General features: G+C 35.0%; 1 protein-coding gene across 1 annotated transcript in view; it reads left to right on the forward strand.

Annotated features, from left to right (window-relative positions):
• Nucleotides 1–19,944, forward strand: part of LOC148954292 (putative ATP-dependent RNA helicase DDX5) — a 109,999-nt gene that overhangs the window by 59,533 nt on the left and 30,522 nt on the right. The window contains exons 7-8 of the mRNA XM_089086182.1: nucleotides 6,786–6,958; nucleotides 10,272–10,382. Coding sequence (XP_088942308.1) covers nucleotides 6,786–6,958; nucleotides 10,272–10,382 — 284 coding nt within the window. The remainder of the gene's footprint in view (nucleotides 1–6,785; nucleotides 6,959–10,271; nucleotides 10,383–19,944) is intronic.

Genomic DNA, 19,944 nt, shown 5'->3' on the forward strand with positions numbered 1-19,944 from the left:
TAAGCTTTAATGTTCGTGATGAAGTGTAGCTTTTGAACCAATTCTTGTTAAGATCTGTATAGACCAAACCAGCTGTCACAATGTTTACTGATCGAGGTGTCTGCTTTATGAAAAACCAACAGAAGATTTAGCAAGAATCAATCGGAAAACATTCAAGGGACCTGCAGTGGAACAGTGAGATCAATTCACCATTTGGCCAAATCTTGATTCTGTCAATGATCAATACTAAGCAGCACAAAACATGTAGAAAGAATTTTGACAATGAAGATCACACTGAACGTCTGAACCAGCAACCTAGTGTTCGAAATTGAGTGAGCTTTTTCGGAGAAGTACCAAATCCGCCCAGCGCAAGAGCGCGTAGGGAGTGAAAAATTTAACTTCATGTTGTTTGATCTGCTGAACACTTAGAAAGCCGTTGCCCTATTTAAGTCTTTGAGTCACCGAAAAAAAAATGTAGGAAAGCAGAAGAAGTCAGTAACGAGTATCCGTCAGCAGTGCTTACTATCAAAGGTAACAGAAATGTTCCTAATGAAAGCCAACCAAGGATGTGAGGTACCACAATAATTGTATGGAAAATTTTCTTTTCTTTATCTATAAGCTCAAAAATAAGTCTGGAAGCAGCAACAAGCATGCCATCATCAGCCAACATCTCTTCGACTATGAGATTACTACGGCCTTCATAGATCTCGTACAGAAAAATTCTCTAATATAGCCCTTCTGCTTCGTAGATTTCACACACTCATAAGCTGCGTGAATGTGGTGGGCTCCTTAATGGATAGCGCAGAACCCGGGGAACATTGTTTCAGCAAGATTTCTTCCAGAAGGCTCCATAAAAAAAAGTCCTTGCTGTAAAGAGCCAATCGCTTTACCCACAACGTTAAGTGTGTGAAGGATTATTGCTGTTTGGTGGGAAGTATTCATAACTTAGCTAGAAGAGACCAGATTTGTCATGGAGAAAAGTGAACACAAAAACTTAAAACACTTGCTGAGTTATTTCTAATACAAAGAGCAGTGACTTATGCAAACGTGCTTGGGAGATTGGAGAGCGCTTGAAAATTTCACCTCTTTTTAACGCTAAGTATGCCCCATGTTATGAGTTTGTGGAAATAGGTTTCTGTAATATTATTGGCAAAAGTGGAGCAAATCCTAAACAAAGCATTCTCAGAGCCACCAAAATGTCCAAATTAGACAATGAATATTATGTTTAAATTCTCTATGTACGTCTATTATGGTACGATTAAAACGAAAGAAATATACAGAAAAGCGGGTATGATATTTCAATAAGACTGTGGAAAAATTACGAAAAATCCCTTTTTCATACTACCAGTAATAGAAGTCTGGAATTTTATTGTTATTAGTATAATAAAGTTTTTTTTTTGTAATTTTCTTCCTGCCTTATTGAATTACAATGCCCATTTTTCTATATTTATTTTGTTTTAAGCGTGGATTGAAAGGTAGTGTGGTCTGAAAAGTGCCCTATTTTTTTTATTTATTCATGTCAGAATGAAAGCTAATAACGACCCGGAACTGCATGTGTATGTTAATTTGTCTTTCACCTGTTTCAAAATCTTCAATTTATTTCTTTTCAATCATCACCTTCAGAAATTATGGCTGTCCTACTCAACTCTGAATGTGCCAGGTATTTATAAGCCTTTTGGTGGCTCAGAGGATAATTTGTAGTTAAAAAACAGTCTAATTAAGAGTATAATTTAACCAAACAAGACACTACGAGCGAAAATTGATCATTTTTCAAAATATTGTCGTTTTCATCGCTTCGTTTTATGCCATTATAAGCCGCCAGGTGGCGTGTCATGATGAACGAAAATGTCTTAGATGTCACATTACTTATTTCATTTCATATTTGATTCTTGCATTCATCATTGTGAGTCGCTTTTATGGAAAACAGCCTACTATTAAACCTATATGTGATCTGAGTTCAGACCAGCGTGTGCCAGGTTAGTTTATACCCTCAAATTATTTTATTTATGAAAAAAACTTGATCCACCCCCCCCTTCCCTTCTTTGTTTATTTTTATGAACAATTTAAAACTCATCAAGTTGGTCCTTTCCTTCTAAAATGTTTTTTTTTTTTACATGAACGGAAGGACAGAACTTTTAAGGTGCTTAGCTTGGATTTTAACTCTCAATGGAAATCACACCAATTCGAAAGTCACCCCAATTTTTTTTAACATAGAAAGGTGGACAGTTAAATTGATTCCAAGGGTTGGGGGTTATTCAAGACCCAACACAATTACTTTATTTGATTCCTTTTTTCTTTTCTTTTTCAGATAAATCTTTATTTGAATGGCTGTAGAACACAGTAAACCAAAAAATTGTCTTTTGAATGAAGAAAATGTAATCTCGTATTAAGTAGAATACGCTGTTCGTTAAGTTGCGCTTTACTGAAAAAAAAAACAACAACAAAAAACAAATGAATTGTCAGTTAAATTGACATATACTGACAATTCTTCGTTAAGGTTTTGATAATTCTTCCTTTATGAAAGTAAGAAAGGTGAAAACATTTGAAACGTATTTTGTTTTCAGTAAAGCGCAGATTGTGATCTGGTCTTGAGAAGGCACAGGGGTTATCAGCCCTACTAATGTTAATTTTTCTTGTTTTGAGTTTGACCTGGCTATTTATTGTAATTTCTATTTGTTTTGAGTTTTATTTGTCTATTGATTGTGGTTTGTAGTAGTTTTACGCTTAGAAGATTATTTGACTTTATTTTTGCTCATGCTTAATGGAGCCCTTTACTTTTCTTTGAAAAATTTGTCTTCTGGAAAAGTTTTTAAATTAATTAATGTTTGTTTTTTATTGACCTAGTATTTTTCACGGGAAAAAATATTGTATATCTTTTCAGTTTTCTTATTTAAGAATCTATAGTATGGGTTGTTATTTGTATGTTGGAGATACTTTTTCAACAATTTTTAATCCTGACACAAACATTATTTTTAATTTTATTTTATAGCTTCTGAAGTTGACCTGAAAAAATAAAACTTGATATCATTCCCAAAAGATTCTATCTATGCTCTTTGACAACCTCGATACATTTCCACTCTTATTAGTTTTACGCTTGGAAGATTATTTGACTTTATTTTTGCTCATTCTTGGCTTAATGGAGCTCTTTACTTTTCTTTGAAAAATTAGTCTTGTGGAAAAAGTTTTTTAAATTAATTTATGTTCGTTTTTTATTAACATAGTCTTTTTCATGGAAAAATAATATTTTATATATTTTCAGTTTTTTTCTATAATAATTTATAGTATGGGTTGCTATTTGTATGTTGGAAAAACTTTATCAACAATTTTTAATCCCGACATAAACATTATTTTTAATTTAATTTTATAGCTTCTGAAGGTGACCTGAAAAAATAAAACTTGATATCATTCCCAAAAGATTCTATCTATGCTCTTTGACAACCTCGATACATTTCCACTCTATTTATTTATTTAAATTATAAGAGCAGAAGTAGTAATAGTAGTATCCCCAAAAGTTTCAATTTAATACCCCCAATCGTTCTCGATATATTGCTGAGGTGTCTTATTGGCAACCATTTAACACAATACCTTTTGATATATTTTTAAAGCATAATAGGCCTATTGCCTGATTATGGGGGGTTGGCATGCCTAATATCCCTAAAGACATAGCAGCTGGACCCTTCTACTATGCTGAACAAAATGGCTGCTTCAAAATTTTGACTGGATGCGTTTGGAAAATGAATGGGCTTGAGAGAAGGGCTGCTTGCCCTCCAATATCTTGTTAGACTTAAAAAAGGGCACCAGACACTCGCGCTGTAATTAGAGTGCAAGGGGGAGGACTTCCCCCTGCATGTATCCAGTAAAAGCATTGTAAAAAAGTAAAAACAAAGTGAAAACATTTTAAATGTATTATGTTTGCAGTAAAGTACAAATTATGTTCTGGTCTTGAGAAAGCATGAGGGTTGTCAGCCCTTATCACGTTAATTTTGGTTTGTTTTGAGCTTGACTTGGTTATTTATCGTATGATTTAAATAAACAAAATACGTTCAAATGTTTTAACTTTTCAAAATTTGATAAATTAAAAATTATTGAAACTTTAAGGAATATATATCAGTATATGTATACTAAACTGACAATCCACAGCCACTTTTTTTCTGTAAAGTGCAAATTATGTTTTGGTCTTGAGAAGGTACGGGGGCTGTCAAAGACATAATTTCCAGACCTTTCAACTACATTGAGAAAAAACCTTTCAACTATACTTAAAGGGCATTAGCATTCAATTTCCAATCGAATAGGTCTTTTTCAAAGTTTCTGCGACAACAAATGGCCATCTGAAAATTTCTATCAGATGCATTAAGGAAAAATACGAGGTACTCAAATACTCAAACACGTCATTTCCGGTCCTTTCAATTACGTTGAAAAAATGACTGTCTCAAAATTTTATTGTATATGTTTTGAGAAATGGTGGGCGAGGGGAGGGGGATAGTTGCCGTCCAATCACTTTCGACTATTAAAAAGGGCACTGGCTTTTTCAATTTCCATTCGAATGAGCTGTTTTCGAAGTTTCTACGGCAAGAAATGGCCATCTAAAAATTTCTATCAGATGCATTTCGGGAAAATACGAGGGGTGGGGATGGGGTATCCACCCTCTGATCACTCTTAGTCTTAAAAAGGGCACTAGAACTTCTGATTACGAATCCAATGAGCCCCTCCGAAGTTTATACGATCGCCCTTTCTATTTATACCTTATAGGCCCCCAGGGCATAGTTTACAGCTCTTATCCTGAGAGCTGTGGTTGGGTTACCATTCTTAAAGGCATAATTTCCGGACCTTTCAATTACGTTGAACAAAATGACTATCTCAAAATTTTCATTGGATTTGTTTGGGGAAATGATGGGTGTGGGAGGGGGGTTAGTTGCCTACCAATCACTTTCGACTATTAAAAAAGGCACTGGCCCTTTCGACTCTCAGCCGAATGAGCCGTTTTCGAAGTTCTTTTGACAGTAAATGGCAGCCTAAAAATTGAAAGAAGATATATTTCCGGAACATACAATGTAGTGGGGGGTATCCACCCTCCGATCACTCTGAATCTTAAAAAGAGCCCTAGAACTTCTGATTATCAATCCAATTCGCCCCCTCCAAAGGTTATATGATCACCCTTTCTATATATGCCTTATATGCGGCCGGGGCATAACTTACAACCCTTGCCCTGAAGGCTGTAGAAGGGGTTTGTCATCCTCAAAGACATAATTTCTGGACCTTTCAACTATTTTGAACAAAATGGCTATCTCAAAACTTTGATTGGATTTGTTTGAGGAAAAGGTGGGCTTTGGTGGGGGGGGGGTGGTTGCCATCCAATCACTTTCGACTGTTAAAATTAGCACTAGCCCTTTCAATTTTCAATTGAATGAGCTCTTTTCAAAGTTTCTACGACTACAAATGGCCGTCTCAAAAGTTCTATCAGATTCATTTCGGGTAAATACAAGGTTTGGGGGGGGAGTATCGACCCTCTGATGACTCTGGATCTTAAAGAGGGCACTAGAATATCTGATTTCCATTCCAATGAGCCCATTCCAGTGTTTTTACGATCACCCTTACTATATGTACCTAATGTGCCTCAAGGGCATAACTTATAACCCTTGCTCCGAGGGCTGTGGGGGGAGGGTTTTCATCCTCAAAGACATAATTTCCGGACCTTTCAATTACGTTGAACAAAATGGCTATCTCAAAATTTTGATTGGATATGTTTGGAGAAATGGTGGGCGTGGGAGGGGGGTTAGTTGCCCTCCAATCACCATTGACTATTAAAAAGGGCACTAGCCCTTTCAATTTTCAATCGAATGAGCCTTTTTAGAAGTTTCTACGACAACAAATGGTCATTTCAAAATCTCTATCAGATGCATTTCGGGAAAATACGAGGTGTGTGTGTGGGGGAGGGAGATATCCACCCTCCGTTCACTCTGAATCTCAAAAAGGGCACTAAAACTTTTGATAAGCAATCCAATAAGCCCCCTCAGAAGTTCATACGATCACCCTTTCTGTATAAACCTTAAATGCCCCCAGGGCATAAGTCACAACCCTTGCACTGAGGGCGGTGGGGGGTTTTGTCATTTTCAAATTCATAATTTTCGGACCTTTCAACTACGTTGAACAAAATGGCTATCACAAAATTTTGATTGAATTCTTTTGGGGAAATGGTGAGCGTGGGAAATTAGTTAGTTGTCCTCCAATCACTTTTGACTATTAAAAAGGGCACTAGCCGTTTCAATTTCCAATCAAATGGGGCCTTTTCGAAGTTTCTACGACAAGTCATTCGATACGAGGTGCCCTGGCCTAAGACCAAAAATAAATAAAAAATACATTGTGCCCATATCGCTCTTTACTTAGGCAGCGCTATTGCGCTACATATGATCTCCTTAAATTTAAGAATATATTAAATGCAACGTAAATGAATACATTTTTGTAACGAAGCCCCATTTGTCCTTCATTCAGATACGAACCCAGATAGCGGTGCTAATTCACAAAAATTCAGGTGGGGGGAGGAGGTTTTTTTTCTAATTTTATGAAGATGCTACAAAAGGCTTTTTCCAAGTCTATGTGGCAACCACCTCTTTTCTGCCTCGTCTTTCCCTCAATTGATGCCCCTGGACCCAGAGTGAGGAATTAGAGTCAATGCCCTCTCCAAAATGCTCTTATAATCTCTTATGTTCATGTGCATTGTCCGTTCTTTGGTATTTTTTCAAAGTTGTTTTAAATTCAATTTCTGTCAGATTCAACTTTTGTATCCAGATTTTCTTTTTTCGTTTCAGCCGGACCGACAAACTCTCATGTGGTCTGCTACTTGGCCTAAAGAAGTTAGGACTTTGGCTGAAGAATTTTTGACTGATTATATCATGTTGAATGTTGGATCATTGACTTTGGCGGCCAACCACAATATTCTCCAAATTGTCGATGTGTGCTCTGAGTACGAAAAGGATCGAAAGTATGTGTATATGTTATCGTGAATGTCCGAAATTGGTGAATGCCGACATTCATTGGTGAATGTCCGAAATACCATTTTTCTCCTTGGATTTAGTCAGTGTTGCCAGTCAACTTTTCAGTTTTATGCAAGGTTTGAAAGGGTTAGGTTAGGTTGGGTTAGATTAGGTTTTAAACCCATTTCTGAGATTTATAACCTAATTTAGCCCAATCTAATCTGACTAACTTTTACCATCATAACTTGCACAAGACAGAAAAAGCTGATTCGCAGAGCCATTTGAATCCAAGCAGAGAAAAAAGAATTTCGGACATTCACTGGTTAATGTCGAAATTAACCAGATTTTGGACATTCACAGTAACATATAGTTCTTTGTGGTTATTCCATTGATCATAGTAGAGACGTAAGTAGAATTGGTTTTGACTGAGAGGTAGTTAAGAGATGCTTTGGAAAATTTAACGTTAAAAAACGCCAAGTTGATTTGAACGTATCATAATGATTCTTAAATTTTGTTATTCTGGGTAAATAAATATGAAATTTCACTTTCTTGCACTAAAATACGATTTTGCCCCGCAGAGGACCAATTTGCTATTGATTGACATTTCTGAGATAGTCAATCGTCTTTAAAGTATAAAAAAGTATCATAAAAGTAAAGCTCGGTTGCTTCCCAGTTTCAGATGGAGCAATGTCGCACGGTGGCGCATTCATTCCTGAAAAGTCACATGGTTCATAAAAGATAAATGGTTAATATGGACATTTATCTTAATGCTTGATTTAACGAAGTTGATACACTCGATTTTTATGAAAATATGCTTAGTGATGTATAATCGCGCATCAGCTATTATGAAGGAGGGGTGGTGGGTCATTATGTAGGCGGGGGGGGGGGGAGAGACGCCTTTTTAGAGCCTGTTTTAATGCCCAAATAACTTTCTATTTCCATGATCCTTCAGATGAATATAGATAATGGTAGGGAGGCAGAAATTAATCTCATCTCCCTTCATTTAGATTGAGCCGGGTAAAGGGTGCTGGGGGTGAGGATATCTCTCTTATTTTTGCAGAGAAATGTTTCTGACATTTGTTTTAAAGCTTCATTTAAATAAATTAATTTGCTTCGTATTTCATAAAATTATATACAGTGGTGTTTAAGTGCGCATCAACTATTATGAAGGAGGGTAGGTAGGTCATTTGGTAGGCTGGGGGGACAGATGCCTCAAATATGTAATAACATATATTATTTATATGTAAATCCTCAAATATCCTAACTGACATTGAGCTTTCAGATAAATATACAATGAGTCTTGGGGGAGAGGCGGGGACGTAGAAATTGATATCTAATACTTCTTGAGTCCCGCGAATAATTTTGGTCTGTACCGTTATTATTGGTGATGTGAGGGGAGGGGGGTAATTGTGCCCCTCTTATTTGTACAATCTTTTTCTGTATAGCATAAAATATTACATTCACACTCTTACCGGAACAAGAGTGGAAAAGGTGAGGCGGCGCATCATGAGCCTCACGAGAAAATTTCCTCATGGGTTAGGTTGGTGAGTGCTACCAGAAGCTTTGTTTTCGAAGATTTTAAATGATAACACTTCTCTCTTCCTATTTATTTATAATGTTTCAATGTATTTAAAAATATGTAGTTGATGTGTATAACGTCAGTAGTAGTAGTATTTATGCTAGGTGCATGTTCATTGCTAAATTGATGCCAATAATATGAGATTAGCGCTATTAACAAAGTAATTTGAATCCTGATGTTTTCATCATCACCAGAAGCTGTAATTTAACTTTTTGCAGCAAACACTGAATAAGAAAATATGTTAACCAACTTATAAGATTATGAATCTAAAATCGAATGAAAATGCACAAAAAATGCAAAATTGTATACCAGATTATGTTTTTCTTCTAAAAAACAAACTTTCTTCAAACCATAGACCTTACCTAAAATCTTTTGCACTGCCTCGTTCCGCTTTCCCCCTTTTAGTTAGAAAATCTGTTGAGGCCTTTGGTCAAATTATAAAATAATAAGAAGTAAACAGCAATAATATATTAGAATAACAAAACAGTAAGAAGCAAATATCCACAATTTATATCGAACAGTGGATAAGGCAATAAGACAATAAACAAATAAGATAATTAATCTAATATTGATTTAAAATACACAAAAAGAACAGAATTGTTTGCCACATTATGCTTTTCTGCTATAAAAAAAAAAAAAAAAAAAAAAAAAAAAAAAAAAAAAAAAAAAAAAAAAAATTCTAGTCCCTGCCCAAGACTTTTGCTTTCTTTCTCTCTCCTCTCTCAGCTAGGAAATCTGCGAGTGTCTCTGGTCATATTATAAAATAACAAGATGCAGATAATAATAGAAAATTAGAATAACGAAATACTAAGAAATAAATTTCATACTCCATGTCAAATAGTTAATAAGAAAATGGGGTAATAAACAAATAAGATAATGAACGTAATATTGATTTAAAATACACAAAAAGTGCAGAATTGTTTACCAGATTATGCTTTTCTGCTAAGACAAAAATTTGTTTTCAAACCCTAGCCCCTGTGCAAGATTTTTTACTTCCTTTCCCTCTCCCTTCTCAGTTAGGAAATCTGTGAGTGCCTCTAATCATATTATAAAATATTAAGATGGAAAAAATAATAGAAAATATCAAAATAATAAGAAATAAAATTTCACACCTTATTTAAGATAGTGAATAAGAAAATAGTGTAATAAACGAATAAGATAATGAATCTAAGATAGACTGCTATTACCCGGAACCTACAAATTTGAATACTAGATTATGGTTTTCTGCTAAAGCAGAACCTCTTTCCAACCATATACCTTACCTTAAAATATTTTGCAGTCTCTCCACCCCCGTTTTCATTAGAAAATATGTAGGTGCCACTATGTTTAGTGTGTTTCTGTGTTTAGTCACAACGTTTTTTTGTAATTTCTTCAATGACATTAGTCATAACATGTTGTAATTTCTCCAGTTAAAAATGTCGTAATTAAAAATGTCATGTAGATTCATTTTAAAAATTATTGTAACTTGCTAATGATGAGGAAGGAGGGATTAGTATTAGTCAAGGTGAAATTATGCTGTATCAGGGGGTGTCAATTCACGAAAATCTATGGGGATGGGAATTTTTTTCTTTTTTCTTGTTTTCGTTGAAAATGCCTGAAAAGGGATTTTTCAATGAAAATATCAAAATTTTGGGCTGGGAGGATCTAGGAGGCACATGCCCCCACCTAACAATTGACACCACTGTTCTGTGTGACGTTGCTAAGCTGGAATATGGCCAATTATATTTTCGATTTTCTTTTAGGTTAGCTCAGCTTATTGAAGAGATGATGTCTAATGACTTGAATAAGACCATGGTCTTTGCTGAAACTAAGAAAAAAGTGGATTCAATTACTCAAAAGCTTCGCCGCGATGGGTATGCATTTAAAAATTACTTATCTAGCGCCGTTATTTTTACTTTAATTGATTTAGTAACATACTCGGTGACGTATGTCGGTGTGCTATCCCTAAGCATAGAAACCCTAACCTAAACCATAACACTGAGCATAGAAACCTTCACTCGTTCAAAAGATATTCATTTACTATTCGACAAAAGCCAGACATAAACTGAAAATTCCTTTCAGTTCAAAAAGAGCTTGGATGATCCATTTATACTGCCCATAGCACCTGAAGCTCATCACCATAGCACCATAAATTCGCCCATTGCACCTGCCGACGGTGAACGAGATAAATGGTGGAAACCAGGCACTTACGCGGTACTATATCTATTTTTCAGATAGGCCAAAAAATAAAAAATAAACAATTTGGGAAAGTTTTGGATTTTAGGGGGACAGCCCCCCCCCCTCCCTTTGCACATCCCTGGTAAACAGTACATAAATAAGTGAAAACACTGTAGTCATAGTTCGATATGACAGCTGCGAGTCTTCTAGGACTTAGTGGCTCACTGAAGACAATTGGAGTCTTTACAGGAAACTTTCCTAGTTGGAAACTATGTTGAGTGAAAGTTATTTTGCAACACAAGGTTGAAGTTTTTTTTCATTGATTGCTTAGAAATTTCTTTTAGAATATCCATTTGGGATCACGAAGGTCTTAATAAAGTTTTCTTTAGTATTGCCTCTAAATTGCCTCTGAGTCGGAAATTGTTAATTACTTGAAGTTATGCATTGTTGCATGCATGGCATTATCATATTGTATAATTAAATATATAGTAACATATTTTTGTAAGAAAGGTCTCAGAAAACCTTCTTTTTTTTAGGTATGAATATATTTAAGGTGGGTCCGTGAGGCGAAAAATGCTTTATTTTAATGTCCTTGGTGCTTTAAGCAATTTTTTTTATTTCTAAAGTGAAAAATACTATATACTTTCCTTGTATAAGTACTTTTAAACTCGAGTTTAAATTCGAATCTGAACACTTACATGTCATGCATCTTTTATGCTTTTACTCAGCTAATTAAGCTGTAAGCAGAGTTGCCATGGGACAAAGAGAGATTTCTCATGTCAAATAACTTAAACATGCATGAAAATTTAAAAAATATCTTTTCAATTTGCGTGATGGATGCTCTCCCCTCTATTGGGTAGCAGCAATATTAACATTAGCGCTATTAACAAAGTAATTTGAATCCTGATGTTTTCATCATCACCAGAAGCTGTAATTTAACTTTTTGCAGCAAACACTGAATAAGAAAATATGTTAACCAACTTATAAGATTATGAATCTAAAATCGCGTGATGGATGCTCTCCCCTCTATTGGGTAGCAGCAATACTAACATACTGTGTATTTAAAAATCGAATGTTGTAGCTTGTATGACTTGTCTTCTTGGGAAAATATCTTTGTGTGGCAACAACATTGTTAGTGAAAGGCTCCTAAGCGATATAAAGTTAATACAGCTGCCCGCAAAGTTAATAAACCATATTTATCTCCTGACTTTGTCTGATTTATTGCAGTCGGGAAAGGTTGAACTTTTAACTTTTTCAAGAAAGTTAGCAAGTTTAGCCAATAGCAGAAGACTGCTGAGAAATTTCAAGTGGGCTAATAAAACCCAATACGTAGATGGAGTCTTTAAGCTGAACAATTATTCATCTGTCTAGTCATAAATAAACTACAGGTATGTAATATAATAATAGTGTCTACTTGCTCAAACTTTTGTGTGGTAAAAGTAAGGATTAGACTAAGTCAGCTTTTGATCTAAGAACAATTTATTAAAAGGGGGGAAAATGTTCAATAAGATGTTGTTTTTTGTTGTTGTTTTTTTTTTTTTTTTCAGAACTCCCCGTCTAATCAATTCAAATTATTTGCTTTAAACAATTATAAGCCAATTAAAAGGTGAAATTATTTTGTGAGTGGAACAAGCGCCATAGGTATTAAACTTTTAAAAAAAAAAAAAAAAAAAAAAAAATGTTAATTAACGACACCTTGGAAGTCTCTCTTAAGAATAACTAACTTTTGCTCTTAAGCTTCGTCTTTATTTGCCATTGCCAGGTAACGACGGCCAAGCTCATCCAGGTGCGTATGAATTGTTCGTGTATTTTGACATCACATGGCAAATGAAGGAAAAGGGCAAATGAAGACACGACCAAAGACAATAGATAATCTATAAGAGTTGGATCTTGGGCAATTTAACATGAAAAGAAGGGGATTGAAAACTACTAGCTCCACTGACAGTGTAGTTTCTGGTGATTTAATTGAAAAAGTAGAAAATCGGATTATTTATCAGCAGTACTACAGGGTTAAAGCACACATGTTTCTATAGGTGATAATTAATAATTTTTTCTTACGAAATATTTTAAGTAAAAAAGTACACGAATTATTCATAAAGATAACTGGGGAAAACTTTGGTAGGTTAAGACGTTAGTTGAATTTAAGGCAGTAGGCCTGCTGATGACAGAATTATGGGGCAGTCTAGGGCAGGCCACAGAAAATGAACAAGATCATCAAACACTAGATGGTTTTTGTGATTATTCTCTTTGGCACTAGCGCCAATTTCGACTCTTACAACTCAGCTCCAATACTCTTTAGACATGACTTTGAATTCGGAGTTATTCCGATAAGATTAAATATCCCCCACAATTGATCGTTGGAAACGTAGTTGAAAATTATTGTTTTTGCTTGAATACAATTAAATGCAAATAAAATGGAGGAGGAGGAGCGTGCGTAGCTGTGTTGGCCTCAGGTGGCTTGGTGCTGTGGTAAGTTGTTAGTAGTAGTAGTAGCAGTAATTAAATGTAAGTTAACAGAAGAAGTGTATTCTTTCCAATCTCTGTGCTTTTTTGGAAAGGCCTTTGAGTTTTCTTTGGCATTTCGATCGCAAAGGGCCCTTTCCACGGGCAATAGATCGGAAATTGTTTTTGGAAGGAGTGTATTATGCAAGAAGTGCGGAAGTACATATTCGAATGGAATTCGTCAAATTAGTGTCTAATTAAAGGATATACAGTGTTCAATGACGGAAAAGCTGTTTGTCAAATTGCAGTATTAATGATTGTTTTTAGAAAATATTCCGTGCAAATGTGTCCATATTCGAATGGACTTAATTAATATATAATGGCATAAAAGTTATTTGTTATTAAATAATACTGATAATCGTTGTTATTTATTATAATTAACTATGTTTTATATTAAATTAATATATTATTAAATTAATTTAAAGATTCAAATTTAATTAATGCTTTATTAAGGCCGTATCCAGGGCGGGATTTTGACCTCCCCGCTGAAATATTTGTCTGACTCATAAAAACGCAACAAAAATACACATTAACAAATTTTTGTTGCGTTCTTTAAAGTTTTTGACCCCCTCCCCCTGAACAAAAATCTTGGAACTTATATTAATTTTGTCCGTAAAAATTACAACATTAGTAATATGTTGATTTCTAAAGACAGCTATGCCTTCAGAGGAAAGCTACACCTTCTCAAGTTGTTTGGTGCTATATGTTATTAGCTTATTATTTCCTGCTTATTCACCCATGTTTCTTCTTCATATTTTTTAATTTGACATTCACTACTAAAAAAAAGCTGTATAACTGTCTATGGAGGTATTTTTCATCGGAAATTGGGATTCCTGATATATATATATATATATATATATATATATATATATATATATATATATATATAGATAGATAGATAGATAGATAATTTTATTCACCCACTCGATACAAAACCACAAATGGCACGAATGGAGTATAAAGAAGAAGAAAAAAAAAACAAAACAAAAAAAACACTTAACTGCAAAAACAAAAACAAACGTTACGATACACCGCCAATAAATAAAAACATTATTACAAAAACTCACTAAGGACGAATTGCAATTGCCAGACTACTCGGCCCAAGCGACCCCAAAAATTCAGAACGACGTTTCGTCACAGCAGCAATCGGATCTGTGATACCGAACCTTGCAGACATCTTGGAATTTTTAACCCACGGTGGGGTATTTAAAAGAAATTTTGCATATTTGTAAAAAAGTGATCGAAGGTTTCTTTTATCACTAACACTAAATATATGCCAAAACGGTGATAAAGCCAGAAAGTGTGGGATCACCAGTGCATTATATAGCCTAGCTCGAATTTGTCGATTATATTTCGCTTTAGTTGAAGATAGCGCCCCGTAAGCCTTACGTGCCTTTTCTGCGAAATTACTTATTTGGCGAGCACGTGTAGATGCCATGTTATGACCTATAGGCATTCCTAAGTACATTATGGAGTCAGACAGTGGAACCTCTTGAGCACCAAATTTGACAGCAAGATCTATACAATCTGCATTTCTCCTATTGAAAGCAACAATCTCGCTTTTACTTGCATTAAAAGATAGGCCTATCTCTCTATAAGCATCATCTAGAATCTGAAAATTTTCTTCAATACGAGACAAACATCTACTTAAATTAAAAATATCATCTGCGTAATTAAGTAATGTTACATCCAAACCTCGGAAAATGCAGCTCATTTGCACTAACTTTTGGGCCTCGAGAACACTATTATTATACAACCGGGGTGACGAAATTGCACCCTGCCTAATGCCCTTTCTAACCGGAATAGCTTTTGGTACTACAATCGGCCCGTTAGGAGACGGGACTTTAACTTGGACTCGAAGCTTCTTATACATATCCCGAAAAGGCAAAATAACCGATCGGTCCACACCACGTTTATGAGCAGACACTAATAACTGGGGATGTATCCCAGAATCAAAAGCACGTCTAACATCGTGACTCGCTAGAATAAGGGATTCATTCAGTTCATCAGCTTCTATTAATATATTAGCAAGAATATAATGGACGTGCTCGCGACCAACACCTTTTTTAAATCCGAACTGATTATCGGGGGTAGAACATTGAAAAGCAATATGATCTATAACTAGCAATTCCATAAGCTTACATAAAACCGGCGAAACAGTTATAGGGCGGTAAGATACGCATTCAAACGGATTTTTACGGATATATGGTTCTAGGTGTTTACCCCCCCCCCCGGAAAATACCCCCCTGTGGAAATTAAGGCTTTCCAAATCTGAGATTTTATTTCAGTTTTTTTTTTTTTTTTTTTTTTTTTTTTTTTTTTTTTTTTTTTTTTTTTTACATAGGGGGAACGAATTTTGGTAATTGTGTATTATGCGCCACTCTCCCAAGTTTACGCTATGTAAAATTCGAGAACACACCAGTTTCTTTGTTACTTTAGAAATAAATTTTGGCTATATATTTGTATATTATGGGGGGGGGTAAAGTATAGCGGGTCTGCATGCAAAATGTGTTTGGTACAATTATTCTGCATATTAGATAGACAGATAGAGAAGTGTGTTTTAAAGACAAATATGCGGCCATGAACACAGTAAATTAACATAAATGAAAGGCACAAATAACATAAACTTTGATCAGCGATCACCATAAAACACTTAAATGAATCACTGCATTAACCTAATAATAGTACTTAATACTTGGAAAATCGGTCATTGAAAAAAAAACACTTAACACTTGGAAAAAATCACTTAAATGAAACATTACATTTACTTTATACTGGGATTTTTTTTTTTTTAGTTAGTTAACAAAATTCTCAGATACCTCGCTACTCTTCTGTAATTTTTTGGTGGCAATACCTAGAAGGAACTGTTTTCTTACTTCAAACTGTCCAAATACTTTACCTCCACCCCCCTCCCCCTTATATACAAATATGTCCAAATTATATATTTTCCATCTATTCCTTGTCTTTGTCTTGTCTCATGCTAAGATGAGAAGAACCAACGAACAAACCGGTTTATTCTCGAGTTTTACATAACATAGACTTGCGTGAGTGACGCATAATGCACAAATACCAAAACTGCTTCCCCCAGCGGAAATAAAAAAATAAAATTCAAATAAAATTCTCAAATTTGGAAAGCCTTATTTTCCAAGGGGGATTTTCCGGGGGGGGGGGGGGTAAACGCTGGCCACCATATTTATTATATTATATATATATATATATATATATATATATATATATATATATATATATATATATATATATATATATATATATATATATATATATATATATATATATATATATATATATATATATATATATATATATATATATATATATATATATATAGTACTGGGAGCTTCGCCGTCGGGCCCTGGCACTCGGCACAGGGCAGCAGGCTTCTATGCATAGATTCTCACTGTCGCTTGTCTTCTAAACGCAGACAATTTGAGCCTTTTCTTGATGTCATGACGTCTAAATGGACCTCAAATTGGAAGTAGTTCCTTTGTAAAATTATGTTCTTTTCATTGGACCTTTAAATTTTGCCTCGCCTTGTCTTTTGTCGTTACGAAAGACGTATCGCCGAACCGTTTTTTCTTATAATTATCCATGAAGTGGAACACAAACGTCTTCTTTTGCCTCGGCTTTTGTTTTTTGTCATTATAAAAGACATGTCGCCGAACCTTCGTTTCTTTTAATTGCTAAGGTGAAGGGACAAAAACACCTTTTTCTTCCAACGATTTATCTAGTCCAGGTTTTTGATTTTCAAAGTTATGGTAGGCATTGATGACCTTATCAATGCCAAAATCCAAAACCTAATAATCGTCGCTATCCTTTTCAATCCATTTAGTTCCTTTTATCTCGACTTTTCTCTCGTCATTATCAAATAAGTATCGCGGAACATTTGTTTTTTAAACAAAGGTATGGTAGGCATTGATAATCAAAAAAGAAATATTACTAACAATAAGACGTTTCGTTGGTAGTTGTCAGGGCTTTCTTCGACATTTCGTTATATGTTCTTCGTTCATTTTCAGGTGGTAGCAGAACTTGTAAGCTATGTTGTCTTCACACGAGAAAATGCAACGTATAATATTCCATGATTCAATACTGGAGTACTAAGGTCAGCGCCAACAAATTCAAAAGTTTGCGCTTGCAAACCACGAATGGTAACAGCAAATGCAGGTCAAGTTTTAATTTTTTGTCTTTAAATGGCACAATTAAGTTGATCTTCACTAGATTCCACTGTAAGTAAGGATATATGCAGTTGTTATCTTAATTTTTCCCCATGAATTATATTTGTCTTAATTATGCTGTTACGTAATTCAGTAACAATATGGCGAGTCCCATTACACATCCCTTCTGTAATATCTAATTTACGCAAAAGAATACCTGTTGTATTTTTCTTAATTGTTAAGTAACGTGGGGGTAAATCTGCAGGTTCAGTTGAGTTAAGGAATTCTGGAGTAAATTCAATTCCTCCCTTTTATTTATCTTTTGCAGAATCGTAACTTTTATGCGATTTGTATTCTCCTGGAAAGCGATTGATAGTTCTTGCATTTATATTACCAACTTCTGTGCTGGGTAAAGCTAAAATAACTTGGTCCTTAATGAAATGGATACTTTGTTTAGACAAACATTGTCCCAATACTTTCTCAATTAAATTGCCATTAGAAATTATATCTTCCGGTAATTCAAGTTCATTAAGTTCATTTTTAGAAAGATTTCCCTTTCCCAGTTCGAGGATGTACTTTGCAAATGCTTCCTGTTTAGCATCGACCCGCATCGACACACAGAATGTGATACAAGGTCTTATAAACAAATGTTTTACCGGTACCACCTGATTCATCTATGAAAAAAATATTTTTCCCAAAATAATTTGGATCATTGACTCCAGTATTTCATAGGTCTCAATGTTGTCCATGCCGGGTCGTTCCACCCAAAAACTAAAATTTTGACCTTCTATTGATATCGTATGTAACTTTGATGCAATAATACGATAAGCACGCTTTACTGCAAGATTTTTAGATAAATTGTTTCGTCTTGCATGCAAAATGAAATCCTCAGCCAACGGATTTTTGAATCTTTCCCAAAGAGCTTTTGGTTTCTGCAAGATTACCATAAACAAGAATCTTTTCGCAGAGTATTTGCATTACAGAAAGCAGTTTAGGTAATGCTAATTTTTATAGGGCATTAAACCTTCGTTCCTCGTCGATTTAAGTGCCAAAAACCAGGCTTGCTTTTTTGTATGTTGTATAAAAAACGTTTGAAAATGATTCAAGATCTTCAGAATTGGTTGTATTCTTCACATGGCACAAAAGTACTCGTAAATAGAAGCACTCGGGAATATTTTTCTGGTTAATTTTTTCCCAATCAATACTATCACGCTCAACACGAATAGCGGTATCAGCGAGGTACTGTTGGAAAAGTCATCCACCAAAATGCAAAGCATTAAAACCAATCTTACGCAGATCGAGTGTGACAGCTTACACAGAAAGGCTTTTCGTATGTTCAGGACGAAAAGCGATACGATACTTGGCTAATTCAAGCCGTTTTATATGTGGACGACTTACATAAGGTGTTTGAAGTAGCATACCCCTTGACCATCCTGAAGTTTCAGCGGGATAAAACATTGGGTAGGTAAAGGGCTCCACACGATGGTCATTATTTTTTAAAATGACAAGATTTTCGCCGCGTTGTTTTACAACATCTTAATTTGGTGAAAAACTATGGTCAGCATTAAGATTAAGCACGGCGCATACTTCATTAATACAGGAGGGTTAAACAGTCTATAATCGACACCATCTGACAAAGTAAAAATGAGCTGCACGTTTGGAGGCTGTTGTCTCAATGAAGCAGCAAGTTGATTTGAATCATCCTGCACTTCTCGCATTTTTTCGACTTCTTGCATAGTCGTTTGAATATCTCAATATTTCTTATAAAAGATTCATTGGATTACGTGATATCCCATATTTTAAGTAGTCTGCGAGGTGTTCCTCAACGGCTTCATTGGGGTCTAAAAAGTACATTTGCCCTTATGAAGGTGGATCAATTTCACCTTTGCTAAATTTATTTTGTGATAAATTTGTCCAGCTACTTTAAAGCTAAATATATTCCGACTATTTATGGTTCGATCATCGCTTACATTGAATGAAGCTAGAGCAAAACACGAGTTCAAGTTTCGAATACGTTTATGAAACTCTTCAGAGAGCAAGTGACGTCCTAAAAAAAAGGCAAACCAATTCATTTGGAAATTTAGGTAATGACATTGCAATTCGACCATGCAAGCAGCAATTTCCAAACGAATTACGTTTGTTTACTTCTATTTCCTCCAGAAAATGGAGGGCTTCACAATGAATACAAGCAACGTTGAAGGGTCCCAAAGATTTATATGTTACATTTAATGAGTTTATGGCATCTTTGTACGTATGTACTTGGTTTTGTGCCACACATTGTTGGTAACAAAGATTACGACGCCGCTGTTCTTCTAACCGCGTGCATCTTTGCTCTTCTTTTCCATTTTTTATACACTCTAATTGTCGTTTTCGTTTATCTTCTAACCACGTGTGTTTTTGATCTTCATTTTCATTTTCGTCACGCTCTAATTCTCGTTTTCGTTTATCTTCTAACCGCCCGTGTTTTTGCTGTTCAATTTAATTTTTAATGCGCTCTAAATTCTTGTTTTCGTTTATCTTCTAACCGCGTGTATCTTTGCTCTTCTTTTTCATTTTTGATACGCTCTAATTGTCGTTTTCGCAT

The sequence above is a fragment of the Artemia sp. Qi Xiang Cuo genome, chromosome 3 (genome assembly GCF_049724085.1).
Source record: "Artemia sp. Qi Xiang Cuo chromosome 3, ASM4972408v1, whole genome shotgun sequence".
NCBI lineage: Eukaryota > Metazoa > Arthropoda > Branchiopoda > Anostraca > Artemiidae > Artemia > Artemia sp. Qi Xiang Cuo.